This window comes from Macrotis lagotis, chromosome 1, assembly GCF_037893015.1.
Source record: "Macrotis lagotis isolate mMagLag1 chromosome 1, bilby.v1.9.chrom.fasta, whole genome shotgun sequence".
NCBI lineage: Eukaryota > Metazoa > Chordata > Mammalia > Peramelemorphia > Peramelidae > Macrotis > Macrotis lagotis.
The window spans coordinates 507140114-507164595 of record NC_133658.1 but is presented as its reverse complement, the minus strand read 5'-3'; the positions used below and the strand labels follow the sequence as shown (position 1 = coordinate 507164595).

Sequence of the window (24482 nt, the reverse complement as noted above, 5' to 3'; positions counted from 1 at the left end):
ATACTTTCTTTTGTTAGACTTTAGTGATGCTTTATTATTATGTTCTTTATTTTATATCCTAGAATATACTACTAAAGCTCCTAAATTATTTCTGTCTCTAATAAAGAATTATGTTGTTGGAATTAATTTTCTTGGTTACTTTTGTTGCTGTTGCTAGTCATGCCTCATTCTTCATGACCTCATGAACCATATTACTCCAGGCTCCTCTGTCTTTCACTGTTTCTTGAAGTCGGTCCAAGTTCATATTCATTGTTTTCATGATACTATCTATCCATCTCATCCTCTCTTTTTTTTTTTTTTTGCCTTCAATCTTTTTCAACATCAGTCTTTTCCAGTGAGTCCCATCCCCTTATGTGGTCAAAGTAAGTATTTGACTTTCCAGTTAATAGACTACATTTTTTTAAAGTATTGACTGATTCGACCTCCTTGTTATCCAAAGGATTCTCAGTCTTCTCCAGCACTACAATTCAAAAATTTTGATTCTGTGGTACTTACCTTTCCTTATTGTCCAACTCTCAGAGTTATACATTGTTACAGGAAAAGCATAACTGACTATATGGAATTTTGTCAGCAAGGTGATGTCTGCTTTTTAGTGTACTATCCAAATTTACCATAATTTTCCTGCCAAGGAGCAAATGTCTTTTAGTTTCATGATTGCAGTTGTCATCTTCAAGGATCTTTGAGTCCCCCAATATAAAATCTGACATTGCTTCCATTTCTTCTCCATTTTTAGCCAGGAAGTGATGGGACCAACTGCCAAGATCCTAGTATTGGAGATTTTTTATGTTAAATTTCAAACCAACTTTGACATTCTCCTCTTCCTCTTTCACCCTCATCAAGAAGTTTCTTAGTTCTTTCCTTTCTGTGATTAGAATGATATCATCTGCATTGCTGAGATTTTTTGATATTTCTCCAGCCTTTGATTCATTTAGTCTAACCTTTTGTGTGATGTACTCTGCATATTAAGTTAAATAAATTGTCAATAGATGGACTTCTCATACTCCTTTTCCATTCCTAAAGCAATCAACACTTCCATGTTCAGGTCTAACTAGTGCTTCTAACCCATATACAAGTTCCTCAGGAGCCAAATAAGATGATCTGATATTCCCAACTTTCCACATGTCGTTGTGTTCCACTTAATCAAAGACTTTAATATAGTCAATGAAGCAAAAGTAGATATTTTTCTGGAACTCCTTTGATGTATCCATTATCTAGCAAATGTTAGCAATTTTGTCACTATTTCCTCTGCCTCTTTGAAAACCAGACTGTTCTGATAATTTTCAGTTCACATATTGCCAAAATCTAGTTTGCAGAATCATAAGCATAATCCAGTAGAACCCTGGTTCTATTTTACTTTTTGGAATGAGGCCATGATTAAGAGGGGTGGCCAGATGCATTCATATTTACTGCTAGCATGAAATCCTTAGACCAGCACAAGATGAACTGGAGCAAAAAAAATTGCCAACATTGTTTTCATTAATCAAAAGCAAAAGTTGAAGGATTGAAAATGATCAGATATCCTTGTATTTCTCGTAATAGATATCCATAAACGCTGCTGATTAGCGATCCATTCCCATGACCCACTGGTTAGCTTCTGGGAAACTAGTATTTGAGATCCAGGGGGTAGTATGAAGTATCCTGACCATCAGGAGACAAGTTTGAATATACCATGTTGTTACAGGATTAGACCATTGAGTGAAAAGTTTAGCTAACCCTACTGTTGAAAGATTATTGTCATAGAAATCACCAGCAGGTTTGGATAGCCTGTGTTGTCACTAGAGAATTATATACTGGCACTTTGCCCAGTGTTGCTAGAGCACTTTGATGCCTCTTATGATATGGGAGAGATCACATTCATATGGCCAAGGATTCCCACAGCATTCAGGTCATCACCATAAGTCCTGTTTCCTATTACATCAGAACATGGGGTGATGAAAAGACAATAAGAAGGATTTCTTTACATAACATTTCCCTCATGTTATGTGCATGTTATGCCATTATTTGTTTGATGTCATGGTCTTCTTCAATTACAAAGGACAATAACAGCAGCATCATGTAAAATGAGTACAGTTATGTGGTAATTTGAACATTGTTTGATATTGCCCTTCTTTAGGAATGAAACAAAAACCGATCTTTTCCAGTCCAGTGGCCACTATTACGTTTTCCAAATTTGCCAAGGAAATTGAATGTAGTACTTTGTGGGCACCATCTTTTAGAATTATAAATAGCTCAACTGGAATTCAGTCACTTATGCTAGTCTTTTTGTTAAGAGTGCTTCCTAAAGTCTACTTGACTTTTTTTTCAGGATGTCTGACTCTAGATCAGTAACCACCATACTTTCCTGGTTCTTGGTGATGTTAAGATCTTTCTTGTATAGCTTACATTATAGGTTGTGATGGGTTTTGGGGGTTTGTTGGTAGTTTATACCTGACCTTGCAAATTATCTAAAGGATAATTGTAATTGAATTGATTTTCTAAAACATTTCTGCAACAGTGTATTTTCTTCCTTTTATTTTTAATGTGCAAAAAAAAAATTACTAAAATCACATAAATGTACTTAAGTTATAATTTTCTTAATTTTAATAAATAGATATACTTGATTAACACTTGTTTTGTTTTTTTAAAGATCTGATAACACGAGCAATTGGTTAGAATTGATTGGATGTCAAAATGTCACCAGCACCAAATGTGACTTTAGTTCAACCAATTTAAATATATTTGAAAAAATTACAGTGCATGTAAGATCTGAAAAAGGACAAGAAACATCACCATGGTCTAATGCTATTCAATTTGTACCATTTCAAATAGGTAAGGAGCTAGTTCCATGTTGAATTATGTATAGTTTTTATTAAAAGTATTGTCGTGATATTGATGTGCACATGAAATTTGTGTTCGGCATTGATTTCTTGCCAGAATTAGATAGTAATATAACAGTTTCTAATTGAAATTACTTTTGTAAAACATTATTCTGCTGTGACATACTTAATCTGTTAGGGAATACTTGGGCATAAAATAGAACATGACTTCTAAATATCAACACTTTCATCTTTTTTTCTCAGAAACAATGTGGAGTGTAGTTACATCTCAAGGAACTTTCTTTGGATAATTTCAACTACTATTAAGATGTAAATTAAATATGATATTTTTTAAAATATCATTTTATTGAAGAAAGTTTGTTCTTAACTTACCCTTGTTTATTTATATCCATCTGTCTTTCTGTTTGTTCATTGTAACTAAGATACATGAATGTTTCTTTTTCTTTTTTAAAAAATATTTCATTTATTTGTTTTTTCCAACTACATGCAATGGTAGTTTTTTACCAATCATTTTTTTTTTTGCAAGATTTTGAGTTTTACACTTTTTCTCCCTTCCTCCCCCTTCCCCCTGACAGAAAGCAATTTGATATAGGTTCTACCTTTGTAACCATGTTAGACATAGATTGATATTGATCATGTTATAAGAGAAGAATCAGATACAGTCAGGAAGAAAGAAAACATTAGAGAAAAAAATGACAATGTGTAAGACAATTTTAAAAAATTGAAGATAATAAACTTTGGTCTTCATTTAAACTCCACAGTTCCTTCTCTGAATATGGATGGTATTTTCCACCATAAATCTTTTAAAATTTTCTCTGTATTGTACTGCTGAAATTAACAAGTCAACATCATGGTTGATCATCACCCCCATGTTGCTGTTAGTGTGTAAAATGTTCTTCCGGTTCTGCTCATTTCACTCAGCATCAAATCATGCAAATCTTTCTAGGCTTTTCCAAAATCCCATCCTATATGATTTCTTATAGAACAATAGTATTCCATCATTTTCTTTTATGACATTTTGTTCAGCTATTCCCTATTTGTGAGGCATTCCCTTTTTTTGCCACTATAAAAAAAAAGCTGTTATGCATATTTTTGTATTTGTGGGATTTTTACCCTTTTACATGACTGTTTCTTAAGCCAGAGTATTTATTGAGCAAGACTTTCATAAAAATTTATGGTCACTCTTTACCCTCAGATTACCTACCCTAACATTAGATACAAAATTCTTTCAGTACTTCAAGTTAAGTTCTAGCATTGACTCTGTAGTCCAGGTATTTTAGAGGTGCCATGTTCAGTATTTCAGGATGACTGCATGAACCTTTTACTTGTATATTTATTTCTAAGAATCCCTTTTTGTTTGCTTTAACTAGAAAGTAGTTTATTTGTGGAGTCGATCTCTAAATGACCTTTGAAATGCCCAGAGTATGTCTGGAAACTTAGTCTAAGCCCCTCGTACTCTGTACTTGAAATTCCTGAGCCAGGTGGAAATTTCCAAAAATATAGTAGTCAAAGAAGCCACATCTTCATTACAAATTTTTTCATCAATTATTGATCATGTTGATAAAAATATTAATTTTATATACATGTAATTATGTGAATGTGTATGTACTCACAAAAATTTTTGCTTTTACCTTTCCAGCACAAATTGGTCCTCCAGAAGTACAATTAGAAGCTGAAGATACATCAATAATAATAAATGTTTCTCCTCCAGAAAGTAGCATGTGGGCTATTCATATCTCAAGTTTTACCTATGATTTAATTATTTGGAAAAACTCTTCAAGTAAAGAAGTAAGTAATACTTGGCTTTGTAAAATTTGGATATGGGAGTACCATTGATTTTTAGAAGAATGAAAAATAGTAGTACATATGAAAAATTAGTTTCCAAAATTGGATTTTATTTTTAAAAGAATACATTTCTGTCGTTGCAGAATTATAAGATTTATCCCAGAGATAAAATTAATTATCTTTCACCAGAAACTACTTATTGTTTAAAAGTTCAAGCAAGATTAATTACACAGAAAAAATTTGGTTTCTACAGTCCAGTACTTTGTATAAATACTACAGGTAAGAAAGAAATATTATTTTAGATTAGCTAGGAGATATGAATGTATTTGTAGAAAATACAAAATCACTACATTATAAGTATTTCTGTATTTGAGATTTTGTCTGAAGTTAATTTCTTCCTGTAGGAAAATGGGATTTTTTTTAAAGGGACAAAAAATAATGGTTTATCTAAGTAATATTGTGGTTAGCAGAAATTAAGGGAGAGGAAAAAGTAGGCAGTTGGGGCAATTAGAAGCAACAGATCCCCTTAGGGAATTAACAGTTTCAGCAGCAGGAGCCATCATCAGGGGATAAGCAATAAGGAAAAGCATTGGGGGCAGGAGAGTTTATTTGGGGGATCATGCTCCCCAAGAACAGGCTGGCCTACTGAAGTAAGACTGTCGATATTTCACTTTAAGAAAACCTTCCATGAAATGCATCTTAAAAGTGTTTTAATACTGTGGGGTTATAACATTTTGATAATTATATTTAAGCAGTATATCTTGCTAAATAGTCAAAGTGAACTAGAGCTGTTAACATTATATATCATTTTGTTAAAACAAAAATTTAACCATTTTACATATTACTTGACCTTCTAGCTAAACATAAACTACCTCGTCCAGGAAATGTAGAAGTTGATGCTGTAAATAACTATGTTCTTAAATGGGATTATCCATATGAAAACATGAGCTTTCAAGTTCAGTATCTCCTGTAAGTTCAACAAGCCTTGTTCTATTCACTATCCTTGTCTCTATGTTAATGGTCTTCCTTTATTTCCTGACCTGTGTCTCTCCATCTACAATCTTGTTGATTCGCTTATTAATCATCCTTTGAACCATTTTTTCTTTTAAACTTTTAAGTCTTTATTCCTCTGTGAAATCCTTTTAAATTGATGATAATTATTACACCATTATTTGAAGCCATTACCCTTTCCATTTACCTGAATACTTTATGGGATCTTGGATGGGAGGTTGAGGAAAAGTAGAAAAGAGAAAGCAGTCTCTTCTAACTGATTATTGGCTAACCAAAAGGAGAAGTAACAAAGTACCACGTGGAGGGAGTGAAATTCAAATGGAAACTCAAGTTAAATATCTACTTCAGCAATGATAGACACTGGAGAAAGAATGGGGAAGAGGAAAGAATGAGATGAATCAAGGAAAAGAAGGATTAGTTAAGCTCTAGAATGGCAAATCAAAAGAAAGGAAGTAGAGAAAAGAGTAATCAGGAGTATAAGAAAAGCCATAACTCCCAAGCTCAATTTATCATTCTTCAACTGTTAGATTATTTAAAAATGGATCTACAAAAAATAATGGATCTACAATGAGGAAATGTAACTTTACTTATATTAAAGTATAATCACACAAACTGATTAGAAAATTGGTGCTAATGGTTATTTTGGCACGTGCTTTAAGTTTTACCCTTACTATATTAATAAAGTAGTCACTGGAGAGAGAAGCTTCTGAGAGTTTAGCCATGCGATGAATGGTAAATAAAACATCCATAAAATAATTTATTAATGATGAATATGTTATTTAAACTCCAAGACAAGTATTATAGGTGATAATTGAAAAGAAGTTGAATATAGAGATCGTTTTATGTCATTGTGGTCAGAAAATGCCATTTTGAGGGAGTGGAATTTTTGAGGTTTAAGGTATTTGCAGTGAGCTTGGAAACAAGTCACTGAGGAGTAATGAGAGAGAAGTTTTAATAGGCTGGCTCGAGAACATGAAAAAACTTGAATGCTTTATGGAGGAATTTGAATTTATCATTTTGAAATTGAGAGATTTTTGAACAGAGCAGTGACATAATAAAATTTATATTTTGGGAAGATTAATGTGTGGGCAGTATATAGGATGAATTTGTTTAGGAGAAACTGAAAGTAGAGATAATTAGGAAGCAAGCATGAAGTAAGGAATGTCTGGATTGGGTAATGGAATGGTATTGGAATTCAGAAGAAAAGGACAACATTTTTTAATATAATTTTTATTTTACAAAATATAAAAAAATTAAAAAGTTGTCATATGCACAGTAAAACATGAGAGAGGATTCATAATATAAAATAAGTTTCTTTTTTTTTTAGTTTTTTTTACAAGGGGGGGGTAAGTGACTTGCCTGAGGTTATGCAGTTAGGTAATTATGTGTCTGAGACCGGATTTGAAGTCAAGTCCTCCTGACTCCAGGGCCCATGCTCTGTCCACTGCACCACCTAGCTGCCCCAATAAATTTCAATTTCAAGAGTCTATATAATAAATAATACACATTGTGTTCAAAATTGTCCATCTTTGCTTCCTTGTCGATTTTCTTCTGTTCCCTTCTGTGCATTGTTTATTTTTTTCTTCCCACCTATACCCAGGACAACTATAATTAAGCATGGTTATATACATAGATGTGCATGAATATTTATTCTTACATACATACTCATAGACACACACATAAGATATATAAAGATATATATTTGGTTTGTGTGTATCTCTAATTTTTAAAACATTGCCTGAAAACTTCTATTCACTACCTTGCCTTTTTATTCCTTAATCAATTGCCTTTCAAATAATCCCTACCTTACACACCCTTCTATATATCCTCTTATCCTTTCTCTTACCCTCTAACAATCAGAGCTGTCTAAAATGCAGCCACTTGATGATTTTATGTGGCTGCCCATGGATTTACTAAAATGGCAAATCATAATATATAATATATAAAATAATATATTGTTTCAAAATAAAACATTTAAAAGTCAGGTTGGACAGCACTGCTCTAACTCATTACCCTCCCTATCCCTTCTTATTTCTTTCTGAATTTATAATATAGCCTTTCATATGTGTATACATAATGTTCCCTCTTTAACCCCTTCCTGATGAGAGTAGATTTCCAGAACTACCAACTCTCTTTCCCCATCTGATCCTCAGTATCAATTCTTCTGGGGCTTTTTGAATTTAGCTATGATATTTCTGTCAGTTTTCCTTCTAGGTTCCCTTTAAATTGGCGATCAGTGAATTTTTTCCTATTTCTACTTTCTCCCTTTGTTCTAACACTTCAGGACAATTTTCTTCGATGATTTCTTGTATCAAGATTCTTTGTTTTTGATCATAACTTTCAAGTAGTTCTATTATTCTTATGGAGTTTTTCCTTAATTTGCTCTCCAAATCTCTTGTTTTTCTGGTGAGAAGTTTCACCCCTTCTATTTTCATTATATTTTGTTTTAATATTTCTTCATCTCTTATAATTTTACTGACTTTCCTTTTCTTCATTCTAATTTTCAAGAAGTCATTTTCTTCCTTAAGATTCTGGATCTCCTTTTCCAGTTGGTTTTCCTTCTTTTTGTAATTTTCTTGTTTTTCTTGGATTGTTCTTATTTTCATTTTTAGTTTCTCCCCAGTCTGTTTTATTTGATTTTTAAAATCTCTTTTGAGTTCCTCTATGAATTCTTTTTGAGCAAGTAACCATTGACATTACTCTTTGGGGTATCAGAGACTTTTTTTAATTGGGGCCCCTCAGCACAGTGCTGGAAGTGATCTTACTTTCTAAGAATCCTCCAATGGCTATAATCTTCAGTTCTCTCTCTCTGGCCTGGAACCAAGACCAAGAATTCAATTCTATAAAGTCACTGCTTCAGCACTCACCAGTCTTATACTGATTCCTTCTTACCCAGGACCTCCTCTCACCTACTCACCTGGACTTGGCTTCTCTTATCAACAGAGGTTCCTTCTCTTCCTCAGAACTTCTTCAGTTGTCCCGGAAGGAACACTATTCAGTTGCAACTTTTGGTTGCTTTTGCCATGCTACTTTCTCCCTGAGATGGTTTTTGACTTAGTGGGAAAAATGTGGAGGAGTTGGAATTTTCTGACCTACTTCTCCATCTTCCCAAAATTCCCTCCTCAAATAACACATTTCAAAGGAAGTAGCTGTAGCATTCCATAAATAGTTATATCTAAAGTATCAGGGAAAACAAAAAACCACACATCATTAAGGTCTTGAACCAGGATAAATGACTAACTTTATAGACTGAGATAAGGAGTTGTCTTGGTGGGAAAGACCCATCAAGAAAGTATAAGCATGGCAGGAAGATAGCTAGAGAGCAGCATAGCTGGATGTCTGGGACTGAATCCATAGAGGTCTCTCCCTGAACAAGACAATGTTGTCCCCTGGCAGGAGTTCCAAAGTTGAATGACTTAACTCCAATACGATAGATACAAAGTAGATAAAAAGTAATCATAGATACTAGCTGCTAGAAAGACCTGCAAAAAGTGATGTTTGGACTGGTTCTGAAGGAAGGGGGAGATTCTTGGTAGGTCAGACTAATCCTCAGGAGAAAGAGTAAAGCTGAAAATATAGGGCCTCCCAAAGATTTTAGAGTATTTTAAGCTTTAATAAATTTAGAAGTATAGCTGCTTCAAACTTACAAATACATCATCTGAAAGTTTATTTAATTTTTTTTACATTTAGTTATGTAAATTTTGAATAATAAAATTTTAGTTTTAAGACCAAGTACCCTGTCATCGTATGGTGCAATACTACTTGTGTGACACTTTCTCAAACCAATGCAAGACATTAGTTCAGAAACACAGATCCACCTCAGGCAACTGAGCTATCTTCATTAGATATTTCTCTTGTGAAGGTCAATTCAATTTTTGGATGATTTTAAAGCTAGAATGTAATACTTTCAGTCACTGAGGAGCAACTGATGAAAATTTTTACAAAGTTCAGATACCAACTAGAGCAATGTATGGTGTATGATGGTGAATTTAAATAAGAAATATAAATATTTCAACATTTTAAATAACTTAATTTTTTATAAGTTTGTATCATTTATATTTCTGATGTTATTAAAACTTAAAAATACACTAAGACTTTTTGGAACATTTTGTACAGCTCTAGAAATTATTTACATAAAGATTCTAATTGAACTCCTTGGAGCTCACCATTTAAGAGAAGAGAGGAATAAAAGAGAAAAAGACACAGGAAAGAGTCTTATGGAATACTGCTTGTAGATACCACATGAATAAAGATTTAGGAAAGGTAAATGAAAAGGAATGGTCAGACAGGAAAGAGGAGAGAAAGATTATCCAGATGTTAATGAAAAATGCTAGAGAGACATAAAGAATTAGTTCTCTATCACTAATAGTCTTCAAACCACAGACAAGAGTGGTCCTTACTAGGATGTTATAAATGGAGACTTGCTTTGTAAATTGAAATAGATGATCTCTGAAGTCCCTTTTAACTTTGAGTCTATAGCAATAATCTCTCAATGGTACCACCAATATCCTATTTTCCCCATGTAGAAACTTTGAGTGTTTTTTGTATCTTCTAATTATTTACCAAGTCTTATCGATTCTACTTCTATAATATCTTTTTTTTTAGGGTTTATTTTTGGTTGGGTTTTTTTTTTTTTTGCAAGGCAATGGAGTTAAGTGGCTTGCCCAAGGCCACAGCTGGGTAATTATTAAGTGTCTGAGGCAGATTTGAACTCAGGTACTCCTGACTCCAGGGCCAGTGCTCTATCCACTGCACCACCTAGCTAGCTGCCCCTATAATATCTCTTGAATCCATCTTTTCTTCTCCAATTTCTGTTTCTACTATCCTAGTACAGGTAATCTTTCCTACCTTCTGGGTTCATTACAAAAGGCTCCTAATCAAGTCTTCTATCTCTATTCTTTCTCCCTTCAAGTAGCCCTTCACATCATGATCAGACTTGTTTTCCTTATTGACTTGGTGACATCATTACTCTGTTCAAGACCTTTCAAGTTACTCTTTATTATCTATCGAGAGTTTGGATTCTTTTCCCTGGTTTCGAAACCATTTTCAATCTAACACCTACTTCTCAAGCTTTATTTCATATTATTCCCCTCCATGTACTCTTATTTTCAACCAAACTGAACCATTCATTATTTCCTACCCCCTTTTCCTTTTCTTATATTATAGTTCCTTATATTATATTGCTCCATGTAACTGACATGCTTTATGCTTCTCTTGTATTCTTACTTATCCTATAAAACAAAATTCAAATGTCACTACAACTAGGAAGCCTCCTCAGATCATTCTCAGATCTCACCCAGCACTCTAATGGACTTAATTATTATTTTATATTAGCTATTTCTAAATCATTATCCCATCCCCTAATAGACCATAAACTTCTTAAGGACAGGGACCTTTTTTTTTCTATAAATATTGCAGGTTTTCTCTTGCCTAAGATTATATATGCATATATGTCTATACACAGTGGACACATAATAGCTTTGTTTTCAGAAACTGAAAGTAAGCCAGGGATATCTTGTCAATGACATTCAAAAATCTGATTTATGGATCTTTGATTTGCTTATACTAGGGCTTTCCAAAATGCACCCTCATTCAATTTTATGTGGTCCCCTGTGAGTTCACTAAATGCTTTAGTAAACAGCCAAGTTACTGCAGAGCTCTCACTAAAATGGCAAATCAAAATATATTGTATATTGTTTCAATAAAAAATTTTAAAAGTAAGGTTGGACAGCCCTGGTTTATACTATTAAATGATAAAAATAAGTGCTATAAGTAAAAGTATTTCTAAACTTCATCAAGTTCTAATACTGTTAAACTTTTTAAAAAGCCAATTAAATTTTGTCTTATAGGGGCTATCATAAAAGAATTCCAAAAGACTATTCAGATAAATGGAAAACTATATCTGATTGTAAAAATATCGTAAGGAGACATTGTGATTTCTCGGGAGAAATCACCACAGATGGAATTTATTATTTCCGAGTACAAGCTTCAAATGGAACTATCACATCTCTTTGGTCTGCTGAGAGAAAAATTTATACAATAAAAAGTAAGCAGATAATGCTATATTTCTTCTTTGTTGATGTATTTTTCAGTTTTGTTTTTTCTAATGAAATTTTTGTTTTTTCTCCATAAAATATATATATAGCCAGAATAGAACCTCCAAAAATAGAAGTGAAATCCAACAAGGATTCATTCTCTGTCTACATTAGTGTTCCAGGAGAAGGTGAAAAAAAGTCAATGCGCCCCGATTATCCATTAATTTATGAAGTTATTTACTGGGAAAATGCTTCAAATATTGAGGTAAAAACCATAAATATTATTTACCAATTTAAGAGGTTCATGAGGTTCATCTTAACACTAGATTTAGTATATAGGGAAAATCAACCAACATTTAGGTTATTATGCCTGCTACATGCCCAGATATTGTGCAGGAGCCTGGGAATGTAACAATAAAAAATCTCTTATCTCAAGGAGTTTACATCCTAACTATTTGAAATTGTATATGTGGAGTAATGCCTGAACTTTAAGACTATAAAATTAACTCAGTTACAACAGAGAAAATATCATAGATAGTATAGAACATTAGTTAATCTCTTTCTTCAGATTGCTTTTCTATAAAACAGGAATCAGAAAAACATTTTCTTAAGATGCTGATAGGAGGGGGCAGCTAGGTGGCTTATTGGATAAAGCACCGGCCCTGGAGTCAGGAGTACCTGAGTTCAAATCTGGTCTCAGACACTTAATTAATTACCTAGCTGTGTGGCCTTGGGCAAGCCACTTAACCCCATTTGCCTTGCAAAAAAACCCTAAAACAAAACAAAAAAAAAAAGATGCTGATAGGGAAGAATAGGAAATGTGAATTTTTTCTTACCTCCTGTTGAAAGTCTAAGCAAATTTAAGTGATGTAGTCACTTTATCTTCTGAATTTACTGTCGTTATTGCTCAGTACATATAGCTTTCACTTAATCATGCTTGAGAAAAGGAATAGTACCATGGATTAATCCAGAATAGTAGATGATACATTATGTAAACTTAGTTTACATAACTTTATTTTTTGACAGAACAAATTTAACTTCTCATCTCAATAGTTATTGGCAACCTTTGCAGTTTGTATTCAGGGAACACCTATCACCTAATGCAAGGGCAGACAGAATAAAAGTAGATAATAATTAAAAAAAGCACTTTATATATTTGATCTTTACAACAATCCTGTGAGGTAAGCTGTACAAATGTAATTACTCTCAGTTTACAGATGAAAAAATTGAAGCCTAGAGAGTTAAGTGACATGTCCAAAGGATATTATTTCCCAATTTAAGAGGTTCATGAGGTTCATCTTAACACTAGATTTAGTATATAGGGAAAATCAACCAACATTTAGGTTATTATGCCTGCTACATGCCCAGATATTGTGAACTTGGGTCCTTGTTCTTCTGACTCCAAGCTGAGTGCTAAATTGAGATCAGTTGGAATTAAACACTTGATACAAATTATCCACCAAATGAATATTTCATGTCAGTATAATTGAGAGTTGACTACTATGTTGAAATGTTTATGTAAACTTCCCCTTTTTTCTTTACAGAACAAAATAGAAGGAAAACAGAAATTATTTAAAATTTCTGATTTGCAGCCTATGGTTCAATATTGTTTCAAAGTCAGAGCTCTTCTTGAGAATGATATGAGAAACAGAAGCAGTCAATTTAGTAATGTTGTATGCAGTAAAATTTTAACAACAGGTCAGTGGAGATTTTTTTGTGTGTATCTGTATTTCAAATGAACTTGATAAAAATTATTTTATTCAGATATATAAAGGAATCCACAATCTCATGGAACAAAAACAAATTTAGATTATTGATAATTTTTATTAAAATGTCCTTTCTTCTCCCTTTAAATATATTAGTAAATTTATATTAATCATCTTTTAGGTAGTTTTTTCCATGTTACATTTATGAAATTACTTAAAGACAGTGATTTGTCATTTTTTTCTGTCATTTAACATATTTGTAAAGTCTTCCAAATGCTTTACCATATAATTTTTTTCTTTAAGTCAATTTTATTTTGGCTTTCATCACAAATTCTCTTCCTCCCTCTTCCTCTTTCCTACCCATTGAAAAAAGAAAAAGAATAATAAAACCAGTTATAAATATGTAAGTAAAGCAAAACAAATCTCCACATTATTCACATCCAAAAATATAGCTTCATTCTGTGTTCTGAGTTAATCTCTTATTTTGGCAAGGAATAGTATGTTTCATCCTGAGTCCTCTGGAACTTTACTGTTAACCACAGTTAATAGTGGATTCTATATTATTTCAACCAATGACCACATATTTTTTACCTCTCAATTCTTAATATCCAACTTAACAAATAAGCTCCTTGAAATCTCTTGCATATTTCTTAGTATAATTAAGATTTCTGGTTTATCACTTTGTTATGTTGTTTCTAATTTTCAGCATATAGGATTGCTTGAAGAGGAATATTTTTTTTACTTCATAGGGCAGAAATAGGATTAATGTTTGGAAGATATAAAGAGGCAAAGTCACTCTTGATGCACCTAGTTAGGCTTGGGATCTTTCAGTTGAGGTCTTTAAGGATTGACTGGATCACTACTCATTAGGCATAATTATAGTGTATATTCTTGCTCAGGTATGGGTTGGACTAGATGACAGCCAAGAATCCCATCTAACTCTGAGATGCTATGAGTGTAAACATTACTTTTTGTTAAACTCGTCTCTTAGCCTGTCTTGCTCTTTATTCCACAGGAGTGCTTCCTCTAAGATTTTTTCCCTGCCAAGGGCCACTTGGATTTTTATAATATTCTCATACTCCATTTGTTCAAACATTTAATTTGCCCTTAAAAGCTGCTAAATTTATTGAATTTCAAGGCTTCCCCCCCCACCTTGGCAACCCCACACCCTTGCTCTGCTGATTGGGCTGATTAATGACTACTGTACTTCATCCAGTTCTAAATCCTCTAAACTGTTTTGTTCCTCTATCTCGACATCTTGACCACATGGGCAGCATGAGAGATATAGTCAAGGGTATTACCTTTTAACTCAGATTCCTACTGTGGCCTCTCTCTGATAGTACTCTTTTGTTACAAGATCTGCTGCATTCTGTTGTCTTCCATCTAAAACATCATGTGAACTTAACTCCACATTAAATGAGCACATAATGTAACTCCTTAATTTTTTTTCCAAATAAATGGATGACTTTGTCAATGTAGGAAATTTTGATTAGGAACTTCTACCATACCATTGCATACCAGGACCTGTTCTACAATTTATAGTCATATAGAGTTTCCTGGAGTATTAAGTGTCTCAGTGATTTGTCTAAGGTTATACAGCTAGTAAATGGCAGAGGTAAGACATGAACCCAGATCTTTCTAACTCAAAGACTCTATATGTATACCATGATGCCTTTCTTCTTTAAAACTTAAAGCAAGCCCCACTTTTAGTCTTTTTCTTTTTTAGGTTCTTACAAGGCAGTGAAGTTAAGTGACTTGCCCAAGGCCACACAGCTAGGTAATTATTAAGTATCTGAGGTCAGATTTGAACTCAGGTCCCCTGACTACAGGACTGGTGCTCTATCCACTGTGTCACCTAGCTCCCCCCCTTTAGTCTTTTTTTTTTTTAGATTTTTTTTCAGGGCAATGGGGTTAAGTGACTTGCCCAAGGCCACAGGGCTAGGTAATTATTAAGTGTCTGAGGTCACATTTGAACCCAGGTACTCCTGACTATAAGGCTGGTGCTCTATCCACTGTGCCACCTAGCCACCCCTCCCCTTTAGTCTGTGCTCCTTACCTCTGCTGTTCACTCCCCACCAAAGAAAAAGTCCATCATGATGCTTTTTTGAAATTTAGGATTACTGTGTCTCCAGCATTTCTCAAATCTACCAGTCTGTTTACTAAATTAATAAAGGAAAAATTAGTATAGTAGGCTTTGTTCTTAATGAAGTGATTAAAGACCACTCTTTTTAAAATGTATTAATATTTTTTCTTTTGACACTATGTCAGTAGTTCTGGGGATACAAAGAAAAGCAAAAAACAATCCTTGCTCCCTAGGAGCTCACAATCTAACGGGGGAGGCAAGATGCAAACAACCATTTGCATACAAGATGTATATCAAAGAAATAATTAAAATGTAAGAGAAATTGGGAATTATTTTTTTTTTAATTTTTTTTTCAAGGCAATGGGGTTAAGTGGCTTGCCCAAGGCCACACAGCTAGGTCATTATTAAGTGTTTGAGGTCAGATTTGAACTCAGGTACTCTTGACTCCAGGACCGGTGCTCTATCCACTACACCACCTAGCCACCCCTGGAATTATTTTTTATAAGGTGAGATTTTAGCTGAGACCTGAAAGAAACCAAGGAAGCCAAGAAGCAGACATGAAGAGAGAATGTCAATTGAGAGGTATAGCCAGTAAAAATGTTGAGATGAGGAAGTAGAGTGGTCCTATATAAGAGGTGTTAGAAATAATCAGCGAGCCGCCCAACACCCCCTCGTGGCGGCTCTGGGGCGGTGACGGAGAGCGAGACCCCAGCGACCCTTCTGTCCCCCCCCACCCCTCCATGCTGCGCCCCCCGACACAGCCCCGACCCCCACCGGGACAATGGTGAAGTACTTGTTGGGACAGAGCAAGCTCTGGAGCTCCTGGGACCAAGTGTTCGCCGCCTTCTGGCAGCCTACCCCAACCCCTGCAGCAAACGTGCTGACGGAGGATATTGTGCACCGGGAGGTGACTTCTGACCAAGACCAACAGGATGCCCCGCTGGCGGAGCGCTTCTTTCCTGCTAATGTAGCCCACTCAGTGTACATACTCGAGGACTCTATCGTGGACCCACAGAACCAGACCATGTCCACTTTCACCTGGAACATCAACCATGCCCGGCTGATGGTGGTGGAGGAAAGATGTGTTTACTGTGTGAGCCCTGAAAACAGTGGCTGGACTGAAATCAGAAGAGAAGCCTGGGTCTCCTCTAGTTTGTTTGGGGTTTCCAGAGCTGTACAGGAGTTCGGCCTAGCTAGATTCAAAAGTAATGTGACCAAGACCATCAGAGGCTTTGAGTACATCTTGGCCAAACTGCAAGGTGAAGCTCCTTCTAAGACACTTGTTGAAACAGCTAAGGAAGCAACTGAAAAGGCGAAGGAAACTGCCCTGGCAGCTACCGAGAAGGCTAAGGACCTGGCCAGCAAGGCGGCCACCAAGAAGCAGCAACAGCAGCAGCAACATTATGTTTAAAGGAGTCACCATACTGCTTTTCCTACAACAAAAAAAAGCCCTGCTGCCCTCCCAGATTGCCAGTTCCCAAGGCTGTGAGCCTTTTAGCAAGACCTGGCATTGGTCCCAGAGCCCCAGTCCCTGAGCAGACCATCAGCACAATGCAAGCCCATAGACAATCCAGCTCTTGTCCTTGTTACCCACCCAGTGTCCAAGTTGTAATTTATCATTAAAAATCAATTTTCAGTCCTAAGAAAGAAAGAAAGAAAGAAAGAATCAATAGGACTTGGCAACTGATTGGATCGGGGAAATGAGAGAATGTAAGAAATTGAGAATGATACCTAGGTTTTGAGCCTCAGTGACTGGGATAATTCTAAAGGCTTTAATAGCACTAGGAATATTCAGAAGAGGGGAAGTTTTGAGGGGAAAGATAATAATTTCAGTTTTGACCATCTTAAATTTAAGATGTTCAAGAGACATCCAATTTGAGATGTCTAATAAGCACTTGGAGATTTGAGACTAGAGGTCAAAGCTGAATAGATTTAAGAATCATGTACATAAAGATGATAATTGAATCCATAGGAGCTAATGAGAAATAGAGGGAGAAGAGAAGAGGGCCCAAGACAGAGCCTTGGGGAATATTAATTAATGGCTTTGACCTGGATGAAAATCCATGAAAGAAAACAGAGACTTAGACAGGAGGAAAAGGAAAGAAATACCTGTTCATATCCTCTGACCATTTATTATTTGGGGAATGATTCCTATTCTTGTACATGTCAGTCCATTCCCTACATGTCTTATACATATAAGACTTTTATCAGAGAATATGCCACAAAGATTTATACCTATTTGCTGCTTCTCTTCTAATTTTAGCTAAATTTGATTTTGTGTGTATAAAAACATTTTCATTTTATTTCATCAAAATTGTTCATTTTTCCTTCTTTGATATCTTCCCTATCTCTTGTTTGTTAATGAACTCTTTCCTTATCTATCTCCCATAACTATGATAGGTAATTTCTTCTTTGTTCCTCTAATTTATCACCTTACAATGGGAAATTAGTCCATACCTAGTTTCTGTCAGATTGCTTTGACTCCCCTATTCCTATTCCTCTTCTCTTTCCCTCACCCAGAACCCAATCACAAATTCTTAACTTTCTTTTCTATTCTGACTGTCTCTCTCTGTGACTTTATTTCATTGCCTCTGTCTGTTTCTCTTTCTCTCTCTTAAAAGAGATAAAGAAACCACATTATACATAAAGCCAAGATAGAAAATGAGTTAATATCAGTATTTAATGTCATCATTGAATTGCATGGCATCTATGTACTTGAAGGAAAAGTTAAGCAACTTACAAGAAGAAATTGTTGTTAAGACTAATATTTGAGGACTATAATGCATCCCTTTTAGATATAACCAAATTAACAAAATGATAAAATAGAAAGACCTTCAAACAATCAATAAACACTTATCAAGTACCAACTTTGTGCCAGGCAATATGCTATATGATAAACTAAATTAAGGGAAAAGAATAGAATTTGTTTTAAAAAAATAGAATTGATGGCTATTTAGTTGTTACTGAACAGAAATAAAAAAGAACATGCCTATTCTCAGCTATATATGGCATCTTCATAAAAATTTACCATTTATCAGGGAATAAATTTTCATAAGCCCATTGGTTTTTAACCACAACTCATAAAAATTATGTTTCATAAATGACTTTTGAAGAAAGGTATGAAAATTAGAGATGAATTTAATCCTAAAGAATTTGTGGATACAAAAGGAAATCACAGAAACATTAGATAATTTCAAAATGATAATGACACAACATATCAAAACTTAGGATATAACAACACAGTGTTTTAGCAAAAAATAGCTCTCTAAAAACTTTCATCAGCAGTGAAGTTGGCATACAACTTAAAAAATATATAAAAAGTAACAAATCTGAAGTCTCCAAATAAATACCGTTATAGTATTCCAATATAGCAAGTCTGAAAGTCAAAGAAGAGATTTAATAAAACGGAAAATAAAAAGTGCATCAAATTGCTAAAACTATTGAGTACAAAACCTGAAGTCAGAAAACCTGGGTTGTTTAGCATGGCTATAAATGTAGAGCCTATATCAGATTGCTTTCTGTTGGGGGGGGGGGGGAGAGAAAAATGTAAAACCTTGCAAAAAAATGATTGGTAAAAACTACTGTTGCATGTAGATGGAAAAACAAATAAAATATTTTTAAAACAAAGACATTAATAAAAAACAAATATCAATGCTTATCACTTCATTATGCCTACAAAGATGAAAATGTAACTAAATGTAACAATAAATTTTGCCAATTAAACTTCTTAAAGCCACAAAAAACAATATTCAAACAAATTAGTAATTACAAACAAATTAGTAATTATCAAAATTATTTGGTAATGGTTTAAAAATAAGCTGCTTAGTAGGATAGACTAAGATCCATCAAAATTGAAAAAAGTAACAGAATTTTTCTCGTAAATTCAAAGACCTTAACTGCTAATGTAAGGGTTCAATATTTTAAAAAAAACTATTGGGAAAAGTGGTAAGGAATTTGACAGAAATTAGAATTAGACAATAAATTTACATAATAGAACACAACAAACTCCAAATGGATACATCACCTAGATATAAAAGGTCACATTGAAGCCCAAAACATTTTTGGATAGGGGAGGAATTCTTGACCAATGAATAGAGAAAATCACAGGAGTTAAAATGGACAGTATTGATTACATAGCATTGAAAAGCTTATTTTCAAACAAAATCAGGGCAGGTGTAATTAAAAAGGAAATAGTTAACTAGGGAAAAATCTTTGTAGCAAATTTCTCTGATAAAGGGCTAATGTCTATAGTTTTAGTAACTGATTTTATATGTAAGGACAAAATCTATTCCCCCAATAGATAATTCCCCCAATAAGATGAGTGAACAGACAGTTTACAGGAGGAAAAACCCAAACTATAAACATCTATCTTTAGAAATGTTATACCTTGGGGAGGCTAGGTGGAGCAGTGGATAGAGCATTGGCCCTGGAGTCAGGAGTACCTGCCTTCAAATCCTGCCTCAGACACTGAATAATTACCCAGCTGTGTGGCCTTGGGCAAGCCACTTACACCATTGCCTTGAAAAAACCTTTGAAAAAAAAAAGCAATGTTACACCTTACTAATAATAAGAAAAATGAAAACTAAGGCAGCTTTGAGGTTCTGTTTTTAACTATCTGGGTTAACAAAGAAGACAAAAATGAAAAAGACAATTTTTTACAGAGATGGCTGCAGGACAAGGTACTGGGGTGGAGCTGTGAAATGTTCTAATCACTCCAGAAAGTAATTTAGAATGGTACTCAAAAAAAGTCATTAAACTTTAAGTGATATGTCTATTAAGATTATATCAAAAATATTGTTTAAAAGAAGAAATAACTCATAGGTAAAAAAAATATTGTTTCTGTTTGCCTAGCATAGATGCTATTGGCAATACTCAGCTGAAGTCTCAAGACTGGGGACCTGCACCACACTGTCCTTTACCTAGTCAAAATAGTTTTTCTAAATTCATAGCTAGGAGAAGTGTCACTTTTCAGTTGAAGAGTTCTGCCTTCTCATATTCATAGACTCATCAACCCTACTCATCGATCCTGTCTTGGGAAAGGTTGCTATTTGCATTACACATAGAAAAGGGAAAATGAAATAAAAAAAATTTTACAGTGTGGTTATAACAGAATTGAATTTCTTACTTTTAATGAAGTGAATTTCTTTTAACCATAGTTTTTGTCCATTGAAAGGCTGCCTCATCAAGGCATGATACAATTTGGCAATTCTGCTTTAGTGGTTTCATTTTTCACTTCTGCACTGGACACTGTCTAATCACACAGCCTACACTGATCTTTTTGGATGTCTTTCTCCAGAGAGTATTCAAATTATCTAATGCCTGCACTTTTCATTTCTATTAACTAATGCTGCTCTAGGGATGGCATCAATTTATGTGGTAAATACATTTTCTCTAGGCCTTTGAAAATTCACAAATCTTTGCTAAAGGAAGACTTAAAGACCATAGTCACACTCTAACTGGTTCAATTCCTACTCTATGTGAGGAGCAACAGTTCCACTGGAATCATATAGGATTAGGAAAAAAATCTTTATCCAAGGGAGCTACTGATTGAAATCCTCCCCAACTTCTATTAGGTGTGAAGTACCAATGCTATCAACTCTAATAGTTAAGCAGCCTACCAGGAGATTCTCAGTAGATGAGTAATACAGACTGGAAGCCAGTCCTACATAGATGGCTCCCCTATAGAATGCTATAAATTTGTTGGTTTGGTTTTTTTAAGGGCAAAGGGAGGCACCCATTAAATTTGCTACAAGGGAAGGCTCACTGGGTGATTACAATAGTATATTAGAAAATTCCTGGTATAAGGGCAGCAATTAGATAGATAGATAGATAGATATAGTATGACTCATTTTTTCCCTATCTGTAAATTATTTTACTTGAATTGCATTTTTTTTAGGTGAACAACAAAAATACTGGATTATAGTCATTTGTCTTTTATTTGTCCTGGGACTGAGCGTATTTGCTTTAAAACTTATACTAAAATGTGTAAAATATGTGTTCTATCCATCTTGCAAACTTCCTTCAAATATGGATGAGGTATGTAGTACTTTTTTGCTCTTATTTTGGAGGGATAAAGAATGTACAAAATTTGATCCTTCAAGAAAAATTAGGATGTTAGATTTCAATAGAATATTTAAGATGTATTGCAGAAACTCTCACAGACTGGTTTGAGCATTTCCTCTAAGTAATAGTAAACATATAAATGATATAATACATAATAGATGAATACATAGAAATAATAAAGATATCAGGATTTGCTATAAAGTTTCATAATCCTCTGACAAATTGATATCTGTGGTACTTAATTTTTATTTTAAGTTTTTGAAATATGTTGTGGAAATGAAAATAATAAATAAGTATTCATGGTTATGATAACGAAAAGGCTGGCATACAACTGGGTCTCTATCAATAATATAAAATATACTATGTGATTAAAATAAAATTGTAAATACTCATTTGCTTTGGGCAAATATTAGTTGATTTTTAAACCAAATCAGAGTGTCCTGGAAGTCAGTTGATGATACCAACAAGGTTATCTTCCTTCATTAATGAATTTGATACTTAAGGACACAGATTTTTTTTCCCTATTCCCTATCAGCTTCATAATTAATGATCCTTAGTGACCTTCCAGTTAATGAATCTTCTTAAATCCCATGAGCTCTGTTTCTACTTTACGGGAGCAGTCTTATTTACATACTATCATCCCTAATTGCCACCTTTAAAATTCACCTTGTTGATCACCGGTTTCTTATACTTCCTCTATCCATTGTCTTGAAGCTGCTAAATCACCTCTATCTACATTTTACAACTCTAGTTCCTTAGTCTTTCACTATTGTCCTGGTCCATTACCCCAATCTATCTCCCTTTCTTTGCTCACTTCGAACCTGACCATACTTAGTTCATCAAGGTTCTGCTCTTCACTCTTGATCCTTTGCCATTCCCAGCCTAGGTAATCCCCAACATATAAGTGATGGATCTGTGTAGAATTGGTCAGCAAGAAGCTCTTATTACCTAATCTCAACTAGGCCCTCATTGAAATACAGCAATAATTTTTGTTCTTCTCTAACATTTTCCACAGCAACTATTCCAAACCTTCCAACTCAGTTCACAAACATTTTGCAAACATTTAATAAGCTCTAGCTTATTAAATACAAGATGTCATATTAGACATTGATAATACAAAAAAAATTAAATAATCTCTCCTCTCAAAGAAGACAATTTTATGCCCCCCCCCCCCCATTTCCAGCAAATGACCTGTTCTCTTACCTTGAGAAGTAGATCTTTGGAGCTCATCTTCCTTCTTCCACATCCTGAATCATCTCTCATCCTCTTAATGTTTGTTTCTTTCTTTGAGCACAAGAGACCCTTGCCATTGCCAAGGCTAATGTCTTCATCACTTCTGTAATAGGTCAGACCTGATTCTAGTCAACCTGATTACTCAGGCTTGAAATTGGACTAAAGTTAATTACTCCTAGAACACCTGGGAATTAACAAAAGGGGTTTATTTAGCCATAGCAGGGGAAAGATATTCCCAGCAAGAAAAGGACATCAAACAAGGATAAACTATTTATTCATTTAGGGATAGCTTCCCTGCCCTTCTGTTGCACATGATAACCTATAGTTAGAAATCTGTAAAAGAAAACAAATGATCACTTTGTGCCCTGAATTTAATTTTATAGTTGTCAGGAAGCTCCCTTTTTGTATATATTTATATACCATTGGCCTGAGTCTTCAGGTCCTTTTACCCAATTGATTCTCAGTACATTTTAGGGAAAAGACTACATTATTCTACATAGAGCACAGCCATAGTTTTTCCTTGGTCTTCACCTTCTTTTCCCTTTCAGCAGTCTACACTATCAATTAACTCTTCCATTTGAACATTTTCTTCTCTGTTGCCTTCTCTGACACTAGTCTTTCTTGGTTCTTCCCGTAATTGTGTGTTCCTTGTTGGTTTATTTCTCCAGTTCATCTTCCTATCCTTTAGTTATGAGTGTCCTCCAGATCTTTTTTCCACTATGTTTCCTTTGATTTTTTTCATCTGATCCTAAATATTCTTTTCCCTGTACTCAAGCACCACATTTCCAGGTGTCTATTGTCTATCTTTCTGCCTCCTTAAATCTAACATGTCCAAAACTTAAATCATATTCTTTCCCCTTAAACCTTTTCTTTCTCATAATTTCTCTACCTTTATTGATACCCCATTTACCCAGACTTTTCTGTCTCCCTTCTCCCACATTAAATCATTTGCCAAGTCCTGATATTTCTTTTTTTACTCATGCTGCCACTAGCCTAGTTCAGGCTCTAATTATGTTTCATCTGAATTATTATAATCTATAATAAGTCTTTCTGCTTATATTGTCTTCCTTCTCTATTCCATCCTTTATAGAACTTCTAAAATGTCTATTTAAGACTTGTCTGAATATGCCATTTCCCTACTCAGAAACCTTCACTGACTCTCCATTTGCTTCAAGAACAAAATAAAATCTCCTTAGCTAGTTTCTAAAACCCCTAATGTTTTGTTATCAGCTGTCCTTTGCTCAGTTAGCTACTCATCAAACATCATCCCTCAGATCTTGGACACTTTCCTTCCTCATCTGTGCCTTATAGAATCATAAAGTTCTTCTTAGGAAGGAAAATTCTTTCAAAGCTCTACTTGGATGCCATATTTTTTTTTTAATGAAGACTTCTCTAGGGGCAGCTAGGTAACATAGTGGATAGAGCACCAGTCCTGGAGTCAGGAAGACTTGAGTTCAAATCCAGTCTCCAACCTTGGGCAAGTCACTTAACCCCATTGCCTTACAAAAAACAAAAACAAAAAAAAAGACTCCTCTAAACTGATTAAAAGTGACCTTTTCCTCCTTAAATTTCCTAAAGTAATTTGGATATTTAGTTTACCCCATCACAGCCTTTGTATTATGTTTTGTATTATACTTTGATGTTTTTGCAAAATCATTTCAGTTCTGTCCAATTTTCCAAGACCACATTTGGGGTTCTCTTGACAGACATACTGGAGTTGTTTGCCATTTTCTTCCCTATTTTACTTTAG

At 34.4% G+C, this 24482-nt stretch overlaps 1 protein-coding gene and 1 pseudogene across 1 annotated transcript in view; both read left to right on the top strand.

Moving 5' to 3' along the window:
- Positions 1 to 24482, top strand: part of IFNAR1 (interferon alpha and beta receptor subunit 1) — a 41714-nt gene that overhangs the window by 12037 nt on the left and 5195 nt on the right. The window contains exons 3-10 of the mRNA XM_074214079.1: positions 2627 to 2808; positions 4456 to 4604; positions 4745 to 4880; positions 5459 to 5570; positions 11462 to 11658; positions 11758 to 11912; positions 13192 to 13345; positions 21333 to 21472. Coding sequence (XP_074070180.1) covers positions 2627 to 2808; positions 4456 to 4604; positions 4745 to 4880; positions 5459 to 5570; positions 11462 to 11658; positions 11758 to 11912; positions 13192 to 13345; positions 21333 to 21472 — 1225 coding nt within the window. The remainder of the gene's footprint in view (positions 1 to 2626; positions 2809 to 4455; positions 4605 to 4744; positions 4881 to 5458; positions 5571 to 11461; positions 11659 to 11757; positions 11913 to 13191; positions 13346 to 21332; positions 21473 to 24482) is intronic.
- Positions 13352 to 21326, top strand: LOC141506895 (PRELI domain-containing protein 1, mitochondrial pseudogene; annotated as a pseudogene).